The following is a 24744-nucleotide window of genomic DNA, read 5'->3' as shown; positions in this document are numbered from 1 at the left end:
TGTAATGTTGTGTGACGGTGCTCATTCAAGCGTTACTATTTTTTAATTTAGGGGTCTCAGTTATACGTTTCTGTCTTCTGTCAATGTTACTTGCATCACTAAGATATATTAAGATTTGTTAGATACGTCGATAGTAGTTGTTGATAGCATATCCATACATTTTACAGCTATTCAAAACAAATTTCATTTTTATAAAAGAGTCTATACAAATCTGTTAATAAAAAGAGAGTATAGTCTCTTTAACAAAATATTTAACTAAAACTAATCGCTAACTTTGCACTATTGTTACAAACATTCGCATTATACGATTTCTCACACAAATATCACCCAGAGGCGTATCCTGGTTATTTTGTGCCGGGGGCAAACTATATAATTGGCGCCCCTCCTCCATGCTTAAGCACATTTTCTATTACATTAACATATTAAATCTTTGGCACCCCTGTACCTTGGCGCCCGGGGACATATGTAGCCCACCGTGGTCTGTTAACCACAAGAGAAATATTTATTTAACAGCGAAACCCATGAAAACTTTATGCATAATATTCTCACAAAAATATTGTAACACACAATGCACATGTACATAGTAATAGAAATAAAGAAGGCAAGACGGGTTGATGTTAAACACAACGAAAATATTGCATCTGTGCGAAAGTAAGGTGCAAGGCAAGAACAAATAACAGTAAAGTGGCAGTATTTAAAACAAACAAAAACTACTGCGAAAGTGGATTCTAAGCTAGCGAATATAACAAGTAAAAAGGGAACGTTGTTGTAATAAAATTTAAAGGATTTTGGTATTTAAGCATTATAAAAATCAGTAATTAAAATACCACAATTACAACGGATTAACTTTTAAAAACGACAAACTTCCTTTTGCAAACACGCGAGATTACGAAGACCCGGACAGAAGCGAACCCGGACGCTCTGGATTTAGAGTTCTTGTTTGAACATAGCGGCGGGGAATCCCCCTTGAAGGAACTTGTCGCCGTAAATGTTGCTGCCTCTTTCTTTATCGATCTCACCACGTGACAACGACCTCTTGATCAACTCCTGACATCACAAGTATGACGTCATTACAAAGTTATTACATTAATGACGTCACAAATGTAGAGTTATTACAATAATGACGTCACAAATGCAAATTTGTTAAAATAATGACGTCATCAAAGCAAAGTTATTAAAATAGTGACGTTACAAATGCAAATTTGTTAAAATAATGACGTCATCGATGCAAAGTTAATACATTTCACAAATGAATAGTTATTACAATAATGATGTCACAAATGTAAAGTTATTACAATAATGACGTCACATATTTAAAGTGATCATATTGTTAATTTCATAACTACGATGCTTGACCGCCCGTAAAATAATACTGTCATTTATGTGTTGTTAAAAAAAAAAATACAAAAAAAATTCATCGCAAAAAATATATTTAGAAAAGTTTGTATTAGTGATAATTAATTTTCTATTTCTTTTAAAAATATAACATTTTAATGTTTTCCTTCAAAAAAATATATATTATAAAAAGAAAATACCCTAAAGAAATGCAAACAATAAAGTAAAGGCTTTGGCCACACGACCACATTACGCCGCATTACAAACAGCGTTCGTTGCCTATTTTCTACTTAACAAATCCACCAAAAATAAAAACTCACAAACTTATACTGCTTCCTGGCAGTTTCCAAGGCTGAATGTAGTTCCTCGTCAATGTCATCAGTTTTTTCGATAAGTTCCAAGATATTCTGAGTAGCAAAAATCAAGTTTTACAAATTGCGTGTTTGCTTAATTTACAGCGCTCCGTATATTTCGTGATCATTTTTCAATTTACGTAATTTTAACTACAAGCGTTAATATTATTTATCCACAGTTTTAAAGCAACTATAAGACCTGTAAAATAACATCAAGTATTTCTTCGGTCAAATTGAAATCGTTCATTTTTATGACGTCATTTGGAGTGACGTCACAGTGTTACCTTCTTCCCCGATCCCATGATGACGTCGACATCTAGTTTATTGACGTCACCGTCCTCGTTCTGGTCGATCGCGTTGTAGAAATCTCTCGCTATTTTCTCGCATTGTTCGTTCCACAAGAGAGATGACTCAGGAATGCTCTGCAACGAAAATGTATAAATAACAATAGTTTACCGCAAAACAACTTCCTATATTCCGCCAATTCAACAAGTATAAGAGGTTACGCTGATTGACACCTCAACAAATATTGGATCCATATTTGATAAATAAATTATTTTGAGCTTGAATCCATACAATTCACAGGATTGACAGACTGACGGTGCTTAGTAAAGTAAGGTGGCAGTTGTTTACTTACATTTTGCAAACCCGCCTTTATATCATCAAAGTCCATAAACTTCTTCTTACGAAGCTGACGGAACATCACAAGACTAAAAAGCAATATAGTTTGTAGAACTTTGGTATTTTTGCAAGTTTTATCACACCTGAAAAGCTTTACAGTAAAGTATTTAAATTTGTCATACATTATTTTCATGTTATGAGATACACACAAAAAAGTATATCACACTTTTTCTGTTCTCTAAGGGGCAAAATTATCTTTGCTTTCAAAATAAACGACCGTCGCCTTATTTTCTTGTTAAAAAAAGTTTCGTAAAATGTCATATTTAAAATGTTTGTAAAATGCACGCGAACTACTTTGGGTTATATGGGCGTAGAGCGCATTACAAAATACTATTTCTATTTTTAAAGAGTTTTTTTTTGCCCATGTAATTTCATTATGGCGAAACCAAATTTGATTCGCAAAATCAAAATATGTGATACAACTAGTACAAAATATTGCTGCTATAAAGCTGCAACTTACAAAATATTTTGATTTTTTTTCTTTTGGTCGCTTTTTGTTTTTTCCGTTTCTTCAGAAGGTTTGTGATCTGAAAAATAGTGACGTCACAAGTTAAAGTTGAGCAAACCTACGTCACGTTTTTGTTATGCTCGGTAATACGACAGTTTTTTGTGATTTTTTTAAACTTACATTGTTCTGTCTTCCGCCAACAATTACCCATCGCAAGATTCTTTTATAAATGCTGTTCCTTTAGCGAGGAATGCAACTAGTGTGGAGTCAATAAGTGCGATAAATCTGCAACCAGGTATTTAGTTTTTCACGGAATTAGGAACCAATGAGGTGTGCAAGAACTGTGCAGATCGTAGAATACCAAGGCGCGAGTGCAACTATAGCATTCTGTAAAACAGTGTCTCTCAACCTTTTTTTGCGACGACAATACTGAGCGCAAGCATAACAACGAGGCTTTGGCGACTCAATTCACTTTACTGAACTCTTGTAAGCAGACACAACATAATTATTAGCATAAGTTAAATTTTATATAATATGAATCATATGTTATATTGCATCCGTTTTTTTTTTACTTTCTTAGAACTCTTCCTCAGAATTAACATTTGTAAACCTAACCATTGTAATAAACGATCCAACCCGGGGCCCATGTTCGGGTTGTACCCATGGGTTAAGAGAGACTGGTGTCAGACTATATATATTCAAAAGTCGGCGTCTATGAAGCACATGAAGCACGTTGTGCGGAAGCTTGCTAACTTGAAGTACAATTATTCACCAGTGCCACTTGTTTTCAGCCAATAAAGATTGAAGACCACTTGTATTAAAATACCCCTAAAAATACCCCCTCTTAAAGGCCTTGTACCTTTGTCGAAGACCGCTTTACCGACCGCGTTCTCGAAATGTTTTTCGTTGAATTCAACATCTGCCAGTGATATCGGTTCGGGGTGTTCCCCGCATCTTGCTTGCGTCATGTTGCTGAGGTGCGCCGGCTTGTGGTTGAACCACACATTCACCGCTAGGTTGCGCCCGAACGAGTTCACTTGGTGCGCCCTAGAGCAAAATAAATAATTAAACAGGGGAGGGCAACCTACGACGCGTCAGTCAACATTTGAGCTTTGTAGGATCACAAGTGACCCAATATACACCAGAGATAACGGGAAAATCAGTGATATCAATGATGTACTCGCTGTAAAAAGTGTAACGAGAAAAGTTTCTTTAATCGTAAGAATGTAACCTGATTGTGAATAAAGTTTAAAATATGTAGGGAAGGTTTATCTAGTTTTTATGTGAAATCCTTTCCAACAACCAATGCTTCTACTGCTCGAACTATCATAAATATATATAGCATATAAAATGAGGTAAAATGTATGTGGCGATTGTAAGTAAAAAATAGTTGGAAACAAAAAGTTGCCCTGCCCTGTTGTGATTAGAATAAAAACTAAAACAAAATGCAAGCGTAAAGACTTATTCATGTTACGTTTTATCGCGATGTTGACTTCTGTATGAGAGCGATACTCGGCTTTAAAAAGAGGAAATATGCCAAAACACAAAAGTAAATGGTCGTTCGCTAGTTCATGATTTAATTATTTTATTCTTGCTTTTTTATAAGGTATATCGGTATTCTCTTGAATAGCCTTTTTATTACAAAAGCCTTATAGTTGAATTATGTTCAAAGTACTGTAGGATAACAAACTAAGCCGAAAGAGAAAGTAAAACCAATATGAAAGACTAAATGTTTTATATTTTAAATACTTTTCCATCTGGCCACGGCACACCAGGCAACATTTAATGGCGCACCATTAAGAAGACCACCTTATTTCTTGCATTTCACTATGAACAATGGGAGAGTTTAATTGACGATATTGTTATATGGCTTAATTTGCTGTCAGCTGGTTTAGAAAGTGCATATGGCGCGTGATAATATCCTTAAACCAATATCCAGCCACAATTAGTTCCTTCCTTAAGGAATAAGTTGCATATGTTCTCTATCTTCATATTATTCCTTATAACGTTAGAGGTTCAATATGAAAGTTTATTAAAACGGATAAGGGAAAATATATTTGTTATTTCGATTTTAGAATTTTTTTTGGAAACCAGCATATGGCAAAACATATCATATTCTGTGCAATATAACCCACACAATAAATATGCTGTTGCTACCAGGCATAGTTGACTAAAAACGATCCACAATTTATTATTCATTCTAATCATTTCGGCTGCCTATGCAGAATGCCTTAATCAGGGAATGCAACAACACCACGCTTAACATTACGCAAAGTAAATACTAGCTAGTAGCCGAAACGTTGAAGGAAAGAAATCAGTCCTAGAAGAGTTAATTAGTGTAACAACCAATGAAGTACATATGATGTTGCTATTAGACAAAGCATACTAAAAGAAACTATATACACAAGTTCTTAGGGACATTAAGCAATGCATTTAGCTCACCACTTGTAGGGTATAAAGAGGCAATCTCCTTGTTTCATGTTCACAACAGCGTACTTGTGCTTGGCAAGATCGGGATACTTCACAAAATCAACTGAATCAACGTCGGCGCTGGAGTAAGAACCACTGGGGATGTCGAGTACATTGGCGACCCAGTCCTACACATAATGGCGACTAAATATGAAGGATCAGAACCAGTAACATGATTGTATATGTTGCCGTAAAATACGATTTAATGTTGGCAAACAGAAGTATATTATTTTGTATATAATAACAAATCCACCCCAAGGGTATTCTTTTCGTTATTAGTTACTAAAATCAATAATAATAGTTACTTACCAAATGTTTAACATGTCTTTAGACTATATTAATTTACACATTTTTGTTAAACTTGCCAGGCAACTTAATAATCAACTATAAATATTAATCTTAGAGTAAAATGAGATGCATTGCCATTGGACATATAAAAGTAGTAACAGTAGAAGTTTTATCAGCAAAACCAACTGTAATCACTATTTAAATGTCAAAGATAAATTGGCAGGAACAGACAAAACAGCAAGTTTTTAATATGATCTGCTTTTTACCTCTTCGGTGTGGAATGGGCTGACAAATATGAGGGTCTTGTTTCCTCGGAACAAACAGTTGATGTTTTCCACGCCGTCGTGGTGTAGAACTGATCTGGTACCTCCACTGCTGTACCACATCACCTGATCATAACAAGGTTAAACATAAACTATTAGTGGACCACATCACCTGGTCATAACAAGGTTAAACATAAACCATTAATGGACTACGTCACTTGGTCATAACAAGGTTAAACATAAACTATTAGTGGACTACATCACCTGGTCATAACAAGGTTAAACATAAACTATTAGTGGACTACATCACCTGGTAATAACAAGGTTAAACATAAACTATTAGTGGACCACATCACCTGGTCATAACAAGTTTTTTTTAAGTGTTTTACTTGTGGAACCACAATATGTATTTATGCAAGTTTTCAACCCTTAAAATAAAATGCAATTTTGAGTTTATCTTTTAATGTAAAGGTAAAAAATTAACTGTGTGTTTGTTGATGTAGTGCTCCTTTAAACTGACAGATTACCCGCTGCAAACGCTGTCATGACATAAGTATCAGCCCCGAGGAAGATTACCCATCTGAGTTATCCAAACGTTGGTAAATTTGTTAATGAAAAATACTTACTAGAAAAACAATTTTTAAATTAATACAATGCCTGGCAGCAACAGTATATTTAATGTGATTGAGTGGTGCCACCTGATTTCCGCTAAATCAATGAAAAAAACAATAAATATGTGTATTTTTCTTGTACCGTGAGAGCAAGTTCTTTAAGTACTGGATCGCACTTTAGTGGAGGGGGAAGGAAAACATCACTTCTGCAAAAAACATGTTCCAGATTTAAAACCCTGATTGAATGCTGACATGCATTACCTTTAGAAACCAACTACAGATATAAATTTAGTAAATCTTCTATTTAGCAGAAGGGGAATACAACAAAAGTTATCCCCACCTTATATTTTAAAGTTAAGTAAGTAATTTTACCGGAGAAAGTTTGGCACGTTGTTGACCATATAAATGTTTTCGCTGGTGTATCTCTTGACATAGTCACGGAACGGCATATCTTCTCCTATTTCAGTTCTAACTTCTTTCTTCCTCGGCTCTGTGTAAACTGATTCAGTAGATCCCGGGTGCTCAAGGAAATATTCGTCAGACCTAGAATTACAAAGTACATACACAATTTATAGAAAAAATATTTTATGATTATGACTAACAGTGACACATTAATAAGTTTTCACTATAATTTGTCTTTATACAGTGCCTGATTTTTATTTAAAATTAGACAAATACGGTCATTCACAAAGATTCCATTAATAAGTAGCATTCATTGGGGCAGTTAGCCATTCTGGAATACTTGGGTTAAACAGAATTAATCTTCAGAAAAATTGAAAACAATTGCAGCTTTAGCATTGCTATGCTTTATTTAAAATCAGCAAATTTCAAACATTAATGGATTGCTTTACTAGACCTTACAAACAAGTAAGGAAATTGTTTGTAGAAAATTGTTTGTTCTGTCACAAATTATTACTAATCATTACACTCCAACAAAATCAATTTTAAGTTGGTTCCTAACTTTATATTTTTACTTACCACTTTTCATAAGCTGGTGAAAGTTTTGCTCCACCTTTCATTACAAGAGGAATGGAGGGGACAACAAACTGGTTGAAGAAGTCGTGTGGCTTTGGGAACCCCTCGGTTACAGGGATCTCAAAATATGGGCCGGCCGAACCAAAAGGCTTCAGGTGTCCTGGTAAGGATTTTAGGGACTCAATTTCGGACTCACTGAGTTCACATGACACCTGAAAAAAAAAAAACTAAAAAAAACGGAGTTATTCACAATCTTAAACAAACATGGGTCAGATTCGAAAGTTAAGCTTTTAGTGGATGCTGCTAATATTTAGGCAAAACCTGTAAAGCTTTATTAAATCTGTATCATAAGTAGATTCAAACACATACTTACCTTTGAAAATGTTACAAGCAAAAGGCAAAACAAAACACATCCATAAAACATGTTTTAATTTTGGAAACCTATAAATAAGACACAGGATTTGCAGTAACCTATAACATAAAAAAATAAAGTTTCGTAGCATTTCAAAACAGCTTTGGCATAGAATTTACTTCAAAAACTATTTATTGGGTGTAAATTACTACAAATAATAGTGGTATACACTTCTACACTTCAGACATAAATTAAATGCAATACCACTGCAAGAAGCAAGTTCTCAGCCAAACTAGGCCCAACATGGGCGCTGGTCTAGAATCCTACCACAGTTCTAAAATCAACGCACAAAATTTGAGTTAGGTTGCGGGTTAGCGTTTGGGTGTGGGTGGGTCAAGTATTATTATATTCTTTATTCAATAATAATACTTGACCCACCTTAACATAAACGCTAACCCGCACCCTAACCCAAATGGTGTTTCGTTGTGGTAGGATTCTAGACCAGCGCCCCAACATGCTTTAGTGACAAGCCTATTCCCCGTAAAAGTTAGGACAAACTAACAAAGCAGGAATTTCCTGAAATGCGTCGATGTTTTAAAAGCTTCACTTCGCTTGGAAACAGCTGCTTTGTGATCAATAAGGCGTGACGGTGCTGGGATTTTTTTTTGCGCGGTGAAAAGTTTAAGAATTTAAGGATTTAAATTTTAAGGGGTTGTTGTAATCAAGTCATTTCAAAAGACTTAATAAAACGTGGCCGTTCAAAAACATTTAAAGTCCAAGTCAATTCTCGGATAAAATGACTTTATATCAGCTAATTCACTGTCATGGTTATTTAAATCATTGCTTTTAAAAGGAAAGGCACTGGTCTAGAATCCTATAACATTTGCGTCCGAGGGTTTATATTGCTAACAATATCCGGGTTAGGGTGGGAGATTGAGTGGGTCAAGTTTTATTATTATATTTCTTCTTACACATTTATGTCTTCCTTTCAATTTCAACTTCGACAACTCGTTTCGTTACTATTAAAATAAATGTGGTTGGATTTTTAGACCAGCGAAAAAGAAGTCCAATATAAGTCATTTTTCTTAATTTAGACGTTAAGTTCAGTCATTTAAAAACACAATAAAGTGAAGTGATTGGACTTAGGCGAATACAACAATGCTAATTTATTAAAATGTTTAAGCCAATTACATTTAGTAAGTTATCCTTTTATAGAGAAAGCACTTCAATTTGTGATTATACTTGATAAATTTAACAATACCAGTGTTAAAATGTTATTATTTCTGGGAAGTGGCTATTCACGTTATCGCTCTTGTACCTTTGTTGATTTTGGTTTGAGTGGTGGTAGTATTAGATTTAATTCGGAAATTGATTTAAATTACTTTGCCGGGTAAATAGACTCCGGAGGTACCGCTATTTGACCGGATCGCTCTTTTACGGTTGCATACGTTAGTGATAATATGTTGATAAAAACTACTTTGGTGTCTGGGTGAGTAGCCTCTTCCTAAAACACATAACTGAGTGACAGGTGTTGGAATCAAACGACAATACACAGCAACAAGAAAAAATTTAATCTGAATTGTGATTTTAGAATTGAATGAAGTTAGGGCGTCTTCTGCATGAACAATTTAAAGATGTCTCAATCACAATACCAGAGTGTGGGTTCTCGTCAGCAAATTAACAACCAAGCTGGACAACAACAGGTTAACACTAGGTGTTGCTGGACTTTATTGTTATTATCGAATAACATTTTATTATTTTGCTGGGAGCACAATTATTTGAAAAAGAACAATCACAGAGCTGTCTGTATTTTCGCAAATTTCTGAATGTTCACAAACAGTTTTATATTTTCAATGATGCCTAAACAAGTGATGAACCATTTTTCTAACTTTAGAAAATATTTAAGAAATTCTCTTTTTGATTCGACAAGTATTTTCATTACAAAACGTGGTTTTATTACAATAAATGTGGCATTTAACAAAAAAAATTTTTTATGCAACTATTTGTTACAAATTATCAAATTTCTTCAAATAAACAAAGCAAATTAGAAAAATGTTGTTTTGTAAAGCTAAATAAAACGCAATGCTTTCCAGAGTTCTAAATTGACTGTTCTTAAAAATTGTGTTTCTTCATATAATTGAAATTAGTTTCGTGGTCTGTTGTTTACATAATGTTTTAAATATTTTACAGCTGTTTGAACCAAAGGCAAGAAAAATCTATCATATTTTAATATTTGATTCACAAAATGTTGAATTCATTGGTTTGAGTTTGGAAAGTATAGAAAAGTACCTCAATTTGTGATTCTAGCATCAGTGTTAAAATGGCATTAATTCTTCCTGTGCATAAAGGTTTGAAAGTGTCTATTTGACCGGATCACTTTTTTACGCTTGCACCAAAATGTGATTGTTTACTGTAAGATGAAAAATGTTTGCTTGTAAAAATATGAATTTATTTTTATTTTTTAGACCTTTTTATAAGAGCCCATGCTAAATGTTTTACTCAAGTTTTAATAAAAATTCTTTTCCAGATGGTTCAAGGGAGCCAAAACGCAGGAAGCACGATTGACGAGCTGGAATCCTCGTTCCGAGCTTGCATCACTCCGTTTGTGAGTGAGGAGGCTTCACTCGGAGTCACGTTCCAAGACGAGCAGCGACCGAGCGTGGAGCTTGCCATCAACGAGTTCATCGAGCTGGCGAGGAAGACGGAAGCTTACTTCCAGAAGCAGCGAGTGATCATCGCCACGAGAAAGCCCGAGCTGATCCTCAAGGATGAGATTCAGGATCTAGAAGCGGAGCTGAAGAGAAAAGATGAAATCTTAAGAGGTCAAATGTCAAAGTTGAAGACCTGGCAGAATCAGTTGAAGGAAATGTTGAACTCTGGGAGTGAGGTGACGAGGAGTCAGCCAAGCGCGACCCATTCAATGAGGTGACAAGATAACTTGTAGCTTCCGAGGGATGTTTTGTGGTTTGAAGCGAGGAGTGGCGATTTAAGAACTTACCATTGTGGTGAATATGAGAAACTTGTGGCACGTTGTAAAGCAAAAAGCACACTTTGAAGGACAAAAGAAGCGATTGGAAAGTACTTAAAACATGAATTGATTACTAAGCATAAATTGTGTTTATTTTTAACTGAATATAGGTCTTTTTAAAACAGAGTTCTTAATTTTTGGTTTGTGTCATACAAGTGGACTTAAGAAATCGACAAAGCCTTTTTTTTATTCTGTTTTATTTCAATTAAAACTTCACTGATCGCCTGAACCTAGTTTACGCGCCCCAGTAAAAAAACACATGTTCTAAATGTCATTTTAAATATCCAACACAGAATATAAAATATTATGTTTTCAATGTGCAGTACTTTTTCCTGGCACCAATTCGAAAAAACATTCCTGAAATATTGTAAATATATATCTTTAACAACTGCAAAAAGCCATTATTAAACAACACGCAAGCAATATATGGAATGAATTTTATTGTCACGGCAGTGGTTGCATTTTATTTGTTTGTTCACAAAACTTCGACAAGAGCTTCTTGGATTCGCTTCAGCAGTTTGCGACCACTTGAGGGAGTAAAGAGCTGAAAAAGAAAATAATTTATAAAAATACGAGAAGTGCAGATTGGGTTCAGGAATGGCAGATGCTCTGTTACTATAGCAAGATATTTCGTGGAGGATATGCGACAACCCAATATGTTACCAGTAATATCATCACTGTTAAATTAAAACAACAAGGTAAGCACTAAGCATCTACTCCTGGCTTGTCGCTTCCGATATGGATGTGGTAGCAAGGCGATAGAAAATTCTGCAAAGTTTGTCATTTCAGACAAACATAAATATGCTGTTGCTACCAGGCATTGTATATTTAAAATAAGTTCGTCTGTCATATATTTCTTCAACCAACGTTTCGGCTTACTATACTGCAAGCCTTCGTCAGGGACTGACACACACAGCATATCGACTAGAAGTTTCTAACATAATTGCGCGACATTGCAGCTTCAGCACCAACAAAAACCTTGTTTTTTGCTGTGAAGCAGTGGTTCTAAAATGTGTGGGCCGCAACTTTTTGTAATGTTGGAAAATGAACTCTTATTACAAATCAAGCATGCGAGACTTGGTACACACTAATATTGGGGCATTTGCTAATTTTATTATGCTTTTTTGCTTAACCGTTTAATAAGGGCAACAAGTGTACCGCAATTAAAAAAGTTGAAGGACCACTGCCTTAAATATTCAATCAACCATTGTCACTTTATTTTGTCCAAACATGCACCGAACCAAGTTGCCTGGATATAGTTACCTGGTAAAGTTTTTGTTCCTCGGCAGCTATGACGTCGGCAAGTTTAGCGCACTCGTGGCCGTGACCTTGAGTGCTGGTCAAGGTCGTGATGAGAAGGTCACAGAGAAGCGGGACGCACTGGCCCCTCAGCAGCGACATCTGGTGGGCGCGACGTTCACCTTCTTCGCAAGTTTCTTGCTGAACAAAAAAAATCGTAACTAAATTTAAATTTCCAGCTTTGTTAAAAAGCCAATGCTGATCAGAAAATGCCTGGAACTTTTAGACACGTTTTTAATACATTTTAAACTAAAAAAGGCAAATAGAGGCACGGTAATTAAGGGACGAATATATTTTAAACCAACCGCTAAGATGCTACTGGCTTCGATTCGTGCCAAAACAATAATAAGCAAATGTCTGGTTAAATAAAATTGTCTTTCTTTAATGAATTGGTTTAAGTCACAAGTGTTGCAACCAACCAACCTTTATGCTATTTACGTAGGGCAGTATTTTGTTGGAAATAGTCTCGAAATACAGATGTTATTTAACAACTATCAATATCTCTACATGCCTATATAAAAACGTTTGTTAGTTATTGCTTCAACCATCATTCCCACCCACCTGTGAGTTATCGAGCATCCACTGGTTGGGGAAGAGCAGCACGTTGTAGATCTTCTTGGATGTTGATTGACACAAAAGATCGAGTCGATCGCTCCACTGCTGCAGGTTGTCGTCGAAACGCTTCTGTCTACAACAACACGAGTACTAGGGGTGTACGATAAATTATCGTCGATAATATCGTATCGGTTACCATCCGATACATGGGGTATCGGTGTCGATCCGATAATTAACATAAGAATTGCGATGTCTTTTTTTCTAACAATAATCACATTAAAAATCGAAGGTAATAATTGTGCTTTCTAACGCAAAAACAAAATCCGCTATTGCCCTAAAATCAGTCGGACGCGCTCACCAATTTGATTATTTGAGCATTCATTTGGCACCGGGTCGGAACGCGACACTTTTTCCCACAATAGGTACCGGAATAAAAACCCTGTTTCGGACACCTGGGCCATTACCATGAGTCACCTTATCTCGTTCGATAACTCTTGGCTTAATATCCAGGAACCTTGGGACGAATGTTGCTACCCCTGTGTAAGACATTAAACGGACTATTTTATTTATTCCAACCAGTGTAATTTTGCCTGGGCGTTTGTATTTCACAATAAAACCTTCTATTTGAAGCCCAGGCTGAGAACAACCAGATCATTATTCAACCACAATTCTTGTTTTCCAGCCATAAAACAAGCGCCATAGCGTCACCATTGTTACGTCACTTACCGATGTTCCTCGGCGACCATCTCTGATATGCTGGCAGACATGAGCGCTGATTGGCTGCTTTGCGGGGTCAAAGGTCGGCTGTGGAAGTGTTTGAACCAATCAGAGAAGGCCTTTTGCGCCGACATGTATTCCTGGGGGGAAACACCTTGGTTAGGGGGGTATGACGTAACTAAGGGGGTACAAAATATATTATTCATACAAAAGTTTGATTTAAAAATTAAGTGGTAAGAGAAGTTGGTGAAGATTTATAGTTTTTATTTTATTTACCTTGAGACAAAGATGCTCCTTAATAATGTTGTCTTCTTCGGGAAGCAACGGAACCGAGCTATCGGCCTGTCGAGAAACAAAATTAAAGTGTTGGTGGGCTACACAACGGTGGGTAACATCAGGGGCGTATCCAGAAATTTAAAAAGGGGGGGTCCCCAATTTTCAACTTGGGGAATTCCCCGTTTTTCCGTCTGACGGTAATCACGTCATAAAATAGTGACGAGTATGACGTCATAAAATAGCGATTGTGACGATTTTTTTGGGTATAACGGCATTTATTTTAAATTTATATTAAAGATAAAAAAATAAAAATATATGTCCAATATTTTTGAATACGTTTTCCGTTTGTCCGCGACGCACTTGGCAGCCCTCCATGGCGCAACGGTAAAGAAGCGCTGTTCTAGTTGAAAAGACAGCATTAAATATAAACAAAACGGTTGTAGAAAAATCATTCGCGCGAAGCGCGAAAATTTTTCGCACTTACGTAGTTAAAATAGTCGAAAAGTATATGAAATTCGTGAATAGTTAAGAGGCAGCGGGCCCGATGAATTACACCGGGCAGCGGGCCGTAGGTTGCCGACCCCTGTCTTACACCAACATCTGATATTAACGCGCACAGCAAACCGCGAGAAACATCAGCACCGACTAACTCAACGTTATAAGCGAGAAAAAGGCGGAGACCGCTTGATTTATTGTTGTTAATTGTCGAACACACACTTGCTAATCAGCCAGCCTGAAAGAATAACGAAAGGCGAAAGAGAAAAAATCCTGCGTTTACGGTCGACCAAACAAGAAACAAAAAACAGCGTTTTGCGTTCGATCTTGGTTTTGCATTAGCTTAAGACGCGTGACCCAATTACATTAAAAAACACGCAGCTTCGGACGGTGAGTTAAACGCTGAAAAAAACGATATTGTCACTTACGAAAAGGGGGGGGGGGTCCGAACCCCCAAACCCCCCCTCGAAACGCCACTGGGTAATATGTTGCAACTAAGCGTTTAGAAAACATTAAACGAGTCGTAAGATCTGCATCATTACTCTTCACGTAATTATCAAATCGCAAAAAGTTATATAGACTAGAAAATACAAAACATATAGACTAGAAATACACAACTTATAGTAAACAAGTGTCACTGTTGACTAATTGTATTTAACTTTCGGACGAGCTTTCGCACAACTGTGCTTCATCAGGTCAGAGTAAGAATAAATAACAGTAAAAACAAAAAGCGCATTTTGAAAATTACGACTGCCTCATTACACCTGTGTTTATTTGCTGGGACTAAGACTTTAGAGCTGCTCGCGTACAACAAGTGGTTGGTATATATATGAAGCCACAAACCCCAACACTGCTTTCAACCCACCTTCGCTCCCCACCCGCTGTAGATGACGTCGATAGAATCTTCAGGGATCTTTAACATCACTTCTTGAGCTGCCGCGAACTTTTGACCAGCTGACATGGAAAGATGTTGTTTACAAAACGCAACAAACACACGATGTACGCTTTGTATTTACAAATGTCAACAACGCCTTATATTTATTAAAAGTTAGTTGATGGGTAACATACACTCGAACTTGTCATCAGTTTAAACCCATTATGAAATACAACAGGTATAAACTAAAAGCTACGTTTTTTGAAATATTTTACACGAATGCAGCTGCAAGTGGGACGTAATTGACTGAAACAAAATGTGTTACTGGAACGTGATGTCCGATATTATGGGATCGATACTCGATACTCGATACTATGTCACTAGCATCAATGAGTTCGTATCGGAATCGGTAATTACGGACGATATTACGCAATGTTCCACCTGAATGATGTTTCTACCACCAAGTAACACGTTTCTTGCTTCATCACTCCATTCTTGGACTTAGCCGGGCTTTCTTATTTAAACCAAAGTATGGCTTCTAATTAAATGAACATTTTTAACATTTCTCAAAAACTCACCCAAAAAAATCCTCACAACAGCATTGCTCTGTTTCAAAGCCTCGCAGCGCTGTGATTGGTCGAAAACCAGCCAATCAATGGCCTCGATCATCCGACGGTCGCTTGACGTCACGCTCGACTCAAGTGCTATGACGTTATCGTTGCTGGGGGCAGCGGCGGGAAGTTCGTCAAGGTCGGCGTGGCCTTCAGATCGGATTCGTTCAACAACTTTTTTGGTAATGGCGGGAATATCGAGACCTGCATAGAAACCTTAATTAGAATAGAAATCTTAATTAGAATAGAAATCTTCAGCTTGTAAATTGTAAATCAGCAAACAAAAATTGACTTGTAAGTTAATTTTAAAATTAGAACTTAGTGAAATGGTTAAACGGGAAAAAAGAGAACGGTTTTTTAACTAAGAAACATTTAGTTCAATTAGCTTTTATAAAAACTACAGCTTGTACTTTAAAACTAATCACCTGATTTGAATGTTACACTGATTGTTCGTGTTTAGAGAAATAATGGGATCCTTCGTTTTTAGCAAATCAAAAGCGCTGACTCATGCTACGTACCCGCTTCCTCGGCCAGCGTGAGGTATTTCCCCCTGGCCTGGGGTTCGCGAACCGACTCCAGGAAGGCAGAGTATGACGTCACTTGTTGTTCGCGGGGGAGAAAAGCGGTGTACATGGCCACTAGGTGACTTGTTGAGTCGTTCCGGATGAGTAGTTCCACGAAATTGGCGAGGATTGAGTCGGCGTCGTCCGCCTGTGCGCGGATGAATACAAGCATTCCTCAACATTGTTGTAAGAGACAAAAAAAATAAAAAAACCTTAAAACCTAGGGTTCACAAAAAAAACTCACATTCACGTTCATAAAAACATCTGAAAAACAACTCACGATCACGAGAACAACTCACCATCACGAGAACAACTCACGATCACAAGATCAACTCACGATCACAAGAACAACTCACGATCACAAGAACAACTCATAATTACAAGACACAACTCAAGATCACGAGAACAACTCATAATCACAAGACACAACTCATAATCACAGGACACAACTCAAGATCACGAAAACAACTCACGATGACGCGAACTTACATTCATGGGAACTCCGATCGATCTGAGGAAGAGAATGAGATGCGCGATGAAGCGTAGAAAGTGCGGGTTGACGTCATCAATGCACTCGGCGAAGTTGCGCAACAATGCGTCTACGTCATTAAGGATGAGGCAGCGCTGGACGAGGTGGTAGGGTTGCTTGCCTTCGTCGCAAACACTCTGAGGATAGATGAAGTACAAACTAACGGTGTTGAATCTTATCTGTTTTCCATTGACTTATTTTTCTGGCATGCATGAAATATAAAAAGACACAAACAACCAGATGTAGTACACGGTTCTATGAAACAATGATTTATTACAAAGAAATGATTGATTCGAACTTTTAACAGTAGGCCTACTATACCTGCAACTAATGACCTCAGAGTTAAAGAAACAAACCTATAGCTAGCATCGAAAGAAATGAACCTAGCTCGAACTGAAACGGATGAGTTTCTGCTCAGGTCCTCAAGTTGCGAATAAATATTGCACAATTTTCTCAATTCTAATCCCAAGTTTATCAGTGACAGCACTTTAAAAACGCTAGTCGACAGCACTTTAAAAAACGCTAGTCTAACAGAATTTAGAGGTATATGTGTGTACTACGAGCTAGCAAAATAATCTTCTAAAATATAGACAAAATAATAGAGTAACTGTGCGGCTACCGAATAATAGAGTAACTGTGCGGCTACCGATTGCAATTGTCTTAGCAGCTACTGTAGTTGGCTGCCATTAAAACGTGCAGAAAACCACTTATGATGCAATAATCCAGGTTGCCACATGAAAAGCTTATGATGCAATAATTCAGTCCTGATTGAAATGAAAATACTTGAAAAATGAAAGGAAAAAAGTTCGTTTGCGCAGTATTAAACCACCACAGAGACATAGAGCGACACATTTTTTACCCTGCGCGACCCATAATTTGAGAACGAGGGCTCTTGTTAAAAAAGTTGTTAAATTCGTGACAACGTTTTGAAAAATCCCAAAACAGAATGTAACCTGATTATAGGAACTATCCATTTTGTCGAATATCTGCTGAGGCTGGTCGGTCCTCTGCGCCCAGTAGAGGTCAGGCAATGTCATGACGTCACTAGGAATGTGTTGCCAGGGCAACATGAGGTGTGGTTGCTGGGTGACGTGTTGTTCCGAGCAGATGTCGACCATGGTTTTGAAGTGAGCCCACAAGCAATCTTCCCACGAACTACAAACTTCAAGCATCTGTCAACACAAGGGACTTGGTTGTCATCCATCCACAAGGTTGTGGCGCCGGTGTGAAGAATGTTTTCCGGCGTGCAAAGCGCGAAAAAAATTGGTTAAATTGGCGCTAAACTGTAAAATCAGGAGGCTTTTCGCAAAACATTTGGTCCCCCTGTTGCTAGCCTGTTATCCAATTATATAAAATATGGATAAAAAATAGTTCCAACGGTTGATGACTTTTATCGTTTATCTATAAGCTAGAAAAAATTATAATTAAATAGGGCCGTTATACCTTCGATGATATGAAAACATGCAATGGCACTCAAAGAGACTTTGTGCTCAACAAAGTAAACAAAATTAGATTTAACAGAAGATTTGCAAACTTTTCTTGGCAGTTTTAATGTTAAAGTTGGCAAAAGCAAAGTTTGTACAGCTGTAGGAGTGGTGTACAACCAAAACGAAAACGATACCATTAGAATCATAGCAAAAAATTTAAATATTAACTTAGAGCTTGCCTTCCCCCCTACGAATTGTTCGGAGTCCCCCTAGAAACCCTTTTTAAACCAACAATTCACCATGTTTCCTGGCTACAGTAATTTTTTGGAAGTAAATACAAAGTCTCGCCTAAAAGACTTGTTAAAAGTATAAGCAACTAACTCGAAATGCGAAAAAAGAGAACATTTGGACATTTTTGAGCGTCCTCGGAGGACCATTCAGTTTTCTTGAGAAAAGGTGACAGGCCTAACTTATACACTCAATGCAAACCAACTTAGCTATTACAATAAGCAAAAAAAAATCATAAAAAAAATTCAGTAGTCGATTTACTTCAGAAAGTTGTTTACCAGTGACTATAGGATGCTCCTGAACTTTCGTTCACCCTTATTCACCCTGGGGTGAACCATTCACCACTTTAAGAAACACTGTCCGAAATAACCACAAAATTCTTCCTTGGCTACCTTGTTTTCTTATTAAGTTCCTTAAATTAAAGTATATTTAATAAAGGAGTAAAGGCAGTTAGTTCTAGTTGGGCGTGGTTAGCCGTTATCTGGCGATTTATTGGTATTTGGTATATATTAAGTAATCTCTAAGTTTCGTTCGTTACCTAAAATCATTAAATTTAATCAAAAACCGAGAATAATTTTCCAAATATAAACTTTACACTTTTTTAAAACACTTAAACATACAAATGCGGTAAATTACAAAATTTCTGTCAAGTTTGGAAAACATTATTTTAAAATCTGTTGTGTCTAATAAATCAACTTTGCACTTAGTGGTTTACGTATTCAAACAACTTCAAATAACTGCGACATTTTCTTAAAACACAGCTGGTAAGCGAGTTTCACTAAAAAGTTCTAATATGCAGTGTCAATCAGCCTCAAAACATTAAATGTACATTTTGAACCGCCAAGCAAATTATAAAGCTACCACACGGTGTCACTGGAGATCAAGCCTGGGTAAATTAAACAAAAAAGTTGATTTTTTCACAGCTATAATACTTCCTAGTTCATTTCGCACGAAATTTTATTTTATATACAAAGTTGTTCACAGGCAACTTACAGCTTTAAGGTTGCCACACAAAGCTCCATAGATCGCCCTTTCCGACGCTGAGTAAGCAACCTGCGAAAAAACACACAATTTAACGAATTTCTGACAATTTTGTCACCAATGCCTTATTTATGCGAACACATACTTTGATATTTTTTAACGGATATTTAAAGGTCATCCATATATTTATAATTGCGCTTTGTTGTAAGTTAGTTGTTATCATGACGCACTTACATCGTGCGACATCGTCCAAGCAGCGATCTTCCAAAACTTCCGATGTGGGTTTCCAAGAGATTGTAATTCACCCGAGTCTATAATAAAATTAAACGATTTCGTGGTGAAGTTGAAAAATTAAAAGGGTGATTTTTACATCCACTAAAAGCAAATGCCTGAAAATGTTTGATGTATTTTTCTTAGTATGCAAACAATTAATAACAAAGCAAAAAAATAGAACATAGACCAATTTAAATCAGTTATGATAAATAAATGTTTGCAATTCTACATTTAATGTTTCTTCTACCTTGTAATAGTTGGATGTATTTTGAAACTCAGATACGCATCAAGAGACTAATAAACGTGGTCAGACATTTTAATCTAAAAAAAATGCACCCTTACATGTTTTATCGTCCTAATCATTTTGTTTCAGCCAGTGCCAACAATTACGCAGCATATTCTTGTAAAATGAGGAACTAAAACATTAGAAATTTGTGGGAGGCAACAACAGGCAGGTAAGAGGTTCTGTGAATGAACAACTTAGCATCAATAAACCATCTAAAGCAATCAGAGTGCTTGGTACGGTGATGGTAAGCACACAATATATATAGCAGGGCAATTATGCGCACTAAAGTTGCCTGCCAGGCAAACATAAGCTCTAAAGCACACAGCCTAGCTCAAACCAGTTCTAACTTAAACATTAAACATTTATAGCAGCACCTGTATGAGGGCTGGAAACATGGGCTCCGTGTAAAAGCTGAATGTTCTATTGTTCCTTCAAATATCAACCAATAATTTAAAACCTTGACTTTGGTAAGCCGACACAAAAAGTGATTTCAACAATGAATGTGTTATTAAACTTCGTTGGTTTGAGCGGAAAATACACTATATGTCTAAGATTTTTATGTGTTACAGAAATGCTATTTTCTTATTTTACAACTTTAGATATCCGAGATAAGACATAAGTTGTATAGGGCTTCTAAGAAACATAATATGTTTATGTGTTACCTAACTGTTTCTTTCAATATATTACAATGTTTTTTTTTAAACTTTATAGATCTTTTTTTAAACTTTATATATCCGAGAAAAGAAAAAGAAATGTAAAATTTCCTTTATAAGGCATCTTAGAAAATTAGTGGAATACTTAAAATAGAGAATTTACTTTAAAACTCGGAGAAATGAATGGTTTTAAGCATTTGTGCAAATAAAGGCGAAAAAATTAGAGAATAAATCTTTCTCCGAAAGAAAGTAATAAAGTCAACAAGGGAAGAGCGGCTTGGTTAGCTTAAACATTAATAGAAGCGGCAACAGTATTGCGTCCAGCCAGCAACTGTATTGTGCTTGTGAATCAGAGCGTATAAACAGAGCATCGGTTTAAACGAAGCGCCACGATATTCTATAGAGCGCTCACTGTAACGTCTACTTATAACAAGACAACAATAAGAGAACAAAGGCCGTGTTCGAAACGCTATTGAACACATTATAGACGTAACAATAGGAGACAATAGAACACTGCTGACTTTTCGAAGTTTCGCCAGGAAAGTTCATTGCGAAAAACACTTTTAATATTGTTGAGCTAAACCAACTAATGTTATAATTAACAGTGAATAAAATCAACATCGAAGTTGTTTAACAAACAAGATTAAACTGGTTTTACCTAGAAGCACACTAACCCTGTTAAATAGCAAGTAATTTAACCAAACTATAGCCAACTTTCTACACATATTCAACTACAAACGGTAAGATGTACAATTAGATATTCAGTTTTTGAGTATAATTGCTGAAGCTTGTAGTAAAACATTAAAAGAATATCAACAGACGTTGAAAATGAATGAAGAAATATTTGAAAGTTCAAAATGTTACCTTCTTCTCTATGAGCTTTAATATTTTTACTAAAAAATTGACTATTTGTGTGTTTAAATGCATATTTTTTTAATTAGTGTATACGCGATGAGCGATTGCGTAAGAAAAAATCCCAGTCGAGGCTTTCAAGCCAAAAGCAAGAAAAATCTCTAAAAACGTTTTAATGCAAAATGTCTGTGACGGAACAGCGAGTGAAAAATCCTGAAATGTAACTTCCGGAAATCATTATTTAAGTGAGAACGCTAAACGCGAGCTTTCTGAGACAGTCACGATTAAATAGTCAAAACAAAATTATTGCCACGCTGTAAAAAAGGAATTGTGTTTGGGAGAAGCAAATGCAAAGCAAGTAATAGTACGCCGCAAGGCTTAAATGTACTATGCCATTTACTTAAGCTCTGTTGTAATGTTATTATTACCAGCGACGACAAGATTCGATTTAATTTCTCTCTGTTCAAGTATTTGCGCCAAAAGTTGGTAAAAGAGACGGAGTTTTATTTCATACCTCCAAGCGCAACAACATTGTTTTCTCATCTTACTTGCGCCGATTCAACACCGACGACATTTCTAAGAAACTTTAAACATTATTGACTCGCGTTATTAATGTTAAATACTCAAAAACCTCCATAAACGCTCTATCACTTTATACTGTTGAAATTAAGCTGGTTTGTCAGCATTGGTAATATTTAAACATAAATGCATTAAGTGAATCAACTATAAATAAAAATTGCGATTTAAATTAAAAACTAAGTTTGTGTGTTTTTATAAAATTTAATTAAAAAAAGTTAATTGTACGATGGTTATCTACGTTTGTATGAAAAGTAAATTAAGTTGCTGAGTTCAAAATAACCTGAAAGTTTCAGCGAAAACACTTGTTGCCAAATTATCCGTAAAAAACAAGCACTGTAAAAATCGAAGCTTGGTTGAAGCGTGTGATTTGCGCGAGTTATTTCTTATCACTTTTGTGGCTTGTGGTATCTAGCAGCGCTCTAGAGTTGAAATTGTTTAGACACACTAACGCGCTTGTGAATGAGTGATTCGGCAGAAAGTGGAGCAAGAGAGAAAAAAGAGCAGCTCCATGGAGCCAGCAACTTTTTCTCCCGTCTACGATCGTTCTACGGTTGGACGAAAGAAAAAGGCCCAAGCGAAAGAAATCAATGCTCGAGGTCTACGGGCGTCTAGATAACATGAGTTTGGGCGGAAAGGCAGATCTTTTGTGTGAGTGTTGTGAGCTGTTGATGCTTGTTGTATATATGTGTGTACGTAGACGTCGCATGTGTCACTTAATTAGGCAAGCATAAGCAAGACGATACTGTGGCCGCTTTAACAACGCAACCCGTATGTTTATTGTTTTGATAAACATATGTCAGTTACAGCTCTAACTGGCAGCTAAATAACAGCCAGACAATAGAAATCAATTATTGACTGTGAGGCAGCTACTGTTAGAAAGATAGACGCCAGACAAAAAGCAATATTTTCGGTTAATTTAAGTTTTTGAAACGACCCGCTTTTTAGACTTAGACACTGAATTATAAAAACATTTTTTAAAAAGCCTGGCGTAGCGTTTGTCGTATTGGAAACTAGAGTTGGGAAAATAAATCGATATATCAACGAAATATTTCGCCCAACAATTGTTACGGATTAAAATGGAGTTCGTCGACCTTTACAATAAGATCCCTAGAAGTTTGACGCGCAGATTTAATTTACGACAGAGAATATAAAACGACCGTCTTTTGTTGAAAAGGGAACATGGGTCGCGGTAGCTTATGATTCGTTTCAGCTTGGAACCAACACTTCAATGTTGGCCGAATTAAACGTGTCAATAAGTTTCATTCTTTGGAAAGAAAAAGAAAATATAAATGAATACCAACGGTAAAATTAATAATGTAAACACTTAATAAGCGGAGTTGGTAACCTTTTGTTTTTAACAAATAGATGATGTTTACAGTTAAGCGAATATGCATCTGTATTGGTCGAATAATAACGCACTGTTGTTTGGTTCTTGGTAAACAATTCAGAAGCGGGCAAATATTTGGCCGCGCTGATTCACGAGTTGTCGCAAACAGATCAACTGAACGAACACATGATTTCACGCAACACTAAAATAAACCGTTCTAAACTATTTCAACGACAATTTTTATAAAAGTCTTACGTGAGAAAAAGCAAGGCAATCTCACAAAGTTTAAGGTTTCAGGTGAAATTTAGTGGTACTTAACTTAAAGCCTTGTTGCTCAAAGCCCATGCAGAAGTAGGTTGAATTTTGTCAACGTTTCCAATAATTCTTTATTTATTTTCAATATCCCCAGAAATTATGCTTCAAACCTTGTTTCTCGTTTGAAACATAAAAACCTACAGGTTTCAAGCGCTTCTGACGTAACTTGGTTCAACCCAAGCTGTTTTATTAGTTCCGTGAGTTAATAGAGCGTTGGGGGGTTCAAGGGGTTGTCCCACGGCTTCACCAACTGACAATGTGGGACGGTTTGGGGTTCATAGGGAGGAGCGGCGGTGGCCTGGGGTTTGTGGGGCTACAGGGGGTTCGTGGGTGTCATTAGGGCTAAAAAAACATCTCTTCTCCATTAACTGAATCTGCCCCCACCCCACTTAAGGGTGTAAGGTCACTGTGCCCCTGTAGTTGCCCCCCAACACACAAATGCATTGTTACTACTTGAAAGTTCTTGGGATGCAAGCGTTATATTAAAAAACGACCAGCCATTTCTAGTTTGTAAGCAGGTAAGTTGGAATCGCCAAACTTTAAAACTTACGAGCATTAAAATCACTATATTAAAATAAATAGGCAAACGTTTTGAACTCCGCAGGTAAATCTGTTGTTTGTTCGATTATTTCTTTATGCGCGACGTTACAACTGGTGCGAACTTCATACTTTAGATGGCAAATCAGATAACTTGCCGAGATAACACGGTATGAAGTGGTTGCTACTTAACACACAAGTGAAACCAACAAGTCGGGGTTGGCGCAAGTTTATATCAACGTTATAAAGACAAGAACTTCGCGAAACTTTAGGTTAAAGTGTACAAATATTTTATCAGATGCGAAGAATAACTTTGAGCTAAAAAACAAATTCGTTTGCTCGATTTAGTTTCCCAGTCGTGATAGTATCTTGATATTTTCATGCAATCCATTAGCTTTGTAATTAGAAATTAAGACAATTATAAGAAAATTCAAAGCAGAATTATATTTTTAGGTCACCCATTACAAGATGTTTGAGTTGTCATATCTCACATACTTGCGGCAC

General features: G+C 36.5%; 3 protein-coding genes across 4 annotated transcripts in view; 1 reads left to right on the top strand and 2 right to left on the bottom strand.

Moving 5' to 3' along the window:
• Positions 1-606: 606 nt before the first annotated feature.
• Positions 607-7896, bottom strand: LOC146163047 (tRNA wybutosine-synthesizing protein 5-like). Its single transcript, XM_083382422.1, has 12 exons — positions 7797-7896; positions 7427-7635; positions 6821-6991; positions 6591-6654; positions 5841-5963; positions 5260-5414; positions 3677-3864; positions 2830-2896; positions 2326-2398; positions 1973-2110; positions 1656-1742; positions 607-1047 (listed from the first exon to the last, which is right to left on the bottom strand). The coding sequence occupies exons 1-12, from the start codon at positions 7845-7847 to the stop codon at positions 928-930; spliced, it is 1446 nt and encodes a 481-aa protein (XP_083238548.1). The 5' UTR covers positions 7848-7896; the 3' UTR covers positions 607-927.
• A 1447-nt stretch (positions 7897-9343) lies between these two features.
• On the top strand, positions 9344-11237 carry LOC146163046 (mediator of RNA polymerase II transcription subunit 28-like). Its single transcript, XM_083380424.1, has 2 exons — positions 9344-9478; positions 10303-11237. The coding sequence occupies exons 1-2, from the start codon at positions 9395-9397 to the stop codon at positions 10702-10704; spliced, it is 486 nt and encodes a 161-aa protein (XP_083236550.1). The 5' UTR covers positions 9344-9394; the 3' UTR covers positions 10705-11237.
• The window catches only part of LOC146163044 (nuclear pore complex protein Nup107-like), a 31381-nt gene continuing 17570 nt past the window's right edge, over positions 10934-24744 (bottom strand). The window contains exons 14-25 of one of the 2 annotated variants that reach the window (XM_083380421.1): positions 19653-19729; positions 19431-19490; positions 17676-17894; positions 16683-16859; positions 16149-16341; positions 15598-15834; positions 15011-15099; positions 13651-13716; positions 13384-13514; positions 12664-12790; positions 12067-12243; positions 10934-11347 (exon numbers count right to left, since the gene is read on the bottom strand). In XM_083380421.1, the coding sequence (XP_083236547.1) occupies positions 11279-11347; positions 12067-12243; positions 12664-12790; positions 13384-13514; positions 13651-13716; positions 15011-15099; positions 15598-15834; positions 16149-16341; positions 16683-16859; positions 17676-17894; positions 19431-19490; positions 19653-19729 (1622 nt within the window). In that variant the 3' untranslated portion in view covers positions 10934-11278. The remainder of the gene's footprint in view (positions 11348-12066; positions 12244-12663; positions 12791-13383; positions 13515-13650; positions 13717-15010; positions 15100-15597; positions 15835-16148; positions 16342-16682; positions 16860-17675; positions 17895-19430; positions 19491-19652; positions 19730-24744) is intronic. The other variant, XM_083380422.1, reaches the window with a different exon arrangement.

The sequence above is a fragment of the Ascidiella aspersa genome, chromosome 2 (genome assembly GCF_963924565.1).
Source record: "Ascidiella aspersa chromosome 2, kaAscAspe10.2, whole genome shotgun sequence".
NCBI lineage: Eukaryota > Metazoa > Chordata > Ascidiacea > Phlebobranchia > Ascidiidae > Ascidiella > Ascidiella aspersa.
This window is presented reverse-complemented; position numbering and strand designations above follow the sequence as displayed.